The sequence below is a fragment of the Montipora foliosa genome, chromosome 10, assembly GCF_036669935.1.
Source record: "Montipora foliosa isolate CH-2021 chromosome 10, ASM3666993v2, whole genome shotgun sequence".
Lineage (NCBI taxonomy): Eukaryota > Metazoa > Cnidaria > Anthozoa > Scleractinia > Acroporidae > Montipora > Montipora foliosa.
The window spans coordinates 35223878-35225707 of record NC_090878.1 but is presented as its reverse complement, the minus strand read 5'-3'; the positions used below and the strand labels follow the sequence as shown (position 1 = coordinate 35225707).

At 41.8% G+C, this 1830-nt stretch overlaps 1 protein-coding gene across 1 annotated transcript; it reads left to right on the top strand.

Moving 5' to 3' along the window:
- The first annotated feature begins 645 nt into the window (after nt 1-645).
- LOC137972847 (N-acetyllactosaminide beta-1,6-N-acetylglucosaminyl-transferase-like) lies at nt 646-1753 on the top strand. The gene is made up of 2 exons (XM_068819545.1): nt 646-711; nt 803-1753. Exons 1-2 carry the CDS (start codon nt 646-648, stop codon nt 1751-1753), a joined length of 1017 nt encoding a protein of 338 aa, XP_068675646.1.
- The last annotated feature ends 77 nt before the right edge of the window (nt 1754-1830 follow it).

Here is a 1830-nt window from a genome sequence, read left to right as displayed (position 1 = left end):
ACATCAGACAAAACGACAACAGTCCTACTACGTCAACCGCTACCACAACGACAATACCGTACATAAGAGGGACTGAAGCTATCGCACGCATACGCGTTTCCCACGACTTTATGACGCTCATTAACTTATGTCAAAGCCAGAGACGACCCCAAGGACAGACAGGGAGGAGTATACAAGATCACATGCTGCGATTACCAGGCCTCTTATTTCGGTAAAACTGGCAGAAATATAAATAAACGACTTACAGAACAGAAACCAGCGAATGGTGATCTCAATAGCAATATTGCAGAACACCATTCAAGAGCAAAAGACAATATCGACTGGGACTCTTCCACATGCTTAACCTGCGATCAGGCCCAATTGAGCATCGCTGTCATGTCCTCTTTGGTCGGCGCTCGCTTTTTTCGTTTCTTCTTCTCCTAACAAAAGTGGAACCTGATCGCAGGGTACTGCATGCTTTACCTACTGTAGGAACTATTACCAGAGCCTTGCACTTAAAACCTGGTATACAAACTACATTAAACTGTTGCCTACCTCTACCTGCGCCTTACAAACGAGTACTTGACAGAAAACTTTAACTTGACAGAAAACTTTAACTGCATCACTACATTTGCTTGTACTTCCAACCGTCACTTGACTCTGAAGATGACTTACGCTCAGGTTGTCCGAACGTCAGTCACTGCCAATCGTCCTTCTCGAAAATCCATTAAGGTATTTAACTCCTGGGTTCAAACTAGTTTATGTTTTATGAAATACGTAACTACTGATTTACTTATGTAAGTTAGAATCTTATCACTTGCAGGCCAGGAAGTGGGAAAGGTGCCAGAAGCTTATATCCGGTGAGGAAAAGCTAAAGGGAACTGTTACTAGAACACCACCTGATTCAGAAATTAACGCCAAGTACACTCCCAATCAGGACTGTGCTCAAGTCTTAAGACACCATTTCCGCCATCCTCCTGTGTCCGAAGAAGAAAAGCAGCTACCCATCGCTTACTCCATAACATTATACAAAAGTGCACGTTTAGTGGAGAGAATTCTTCAAGCAATCTATATGCCCAACAATGTGTACTGCATTCATATCGACACAAAATCCCCAGACGCCTTGCTGAGAGCCATAAAGACTATGATACGCTGTCTTCCAAATGTCTTTGTCGTCACCAATAGGACAAGTGTTTTCTGGGGACATTTTAGTTTGGTTCAAGCTCAGCTCAATTGTATGGAAGAGCTTTTACAGTCTTCTGTGAAATGGAAATATTATATTAGTTTAGTTGGACAAGATTTTCCACTTTATGATAACAAGGAAATTGTGAGAGCATTGCGAACTCTTAAAAACCACAACAATATTGGCAGTAAACCTGTAGCAAAAAAATTTCAGAACCGCACGAAGTTCATCCACCGTTTTATCAACAATAAGTTCGTTACCGGTGACAAGAAACCCCCTCCACCTCACAACATTACAATTTATAAGGGACTAACCCACATTATTGCGATACGACAATTTGTTAACTTTGTACTGCACAGCCAGATCGGGAAAGACTTTGTTGAATTTTTAAAGGATACTCACATTCCAGATGAAATGTCGTATGGAACCTTACATCAGTATCCGCATGCCCCAGGTGGAATCCAAGGGAAACAGCCAGAGTGGATACCACGCGCTTTGATATGGCAGCAGCGTGATAAGAAGAACAAAAATTCTTGTAAAGGATTCTGGAAACGAGGTCTATGTTGGATCTCTTTTCAAGACCTGCAGTAAGCCCTCAGTGAAAAAATGAAAATGAAACTGTTTGTTCACAAAATCCCTTATAACTTCAGAGACGAGCTGGTAGACTG

What these genes read in the sequence shown, in the direction of transcription:
- LOC137972847 (XM_068819545.1), top strand. Translation starts at nt 646, where the DNA reads ATGACTTACGCTCAGGTTGTCCGAACGTCAGTCACTGCCAATCGTCCT. An exon ending in CTTCTCGAAAATCCATTAAG is followed by an intron (nt 712 to 802) that starts GTATTTAACTCC and finishes TATCACTTGCAG; the next exon opens with GCCAGGAAGTGGGAAAGGTG.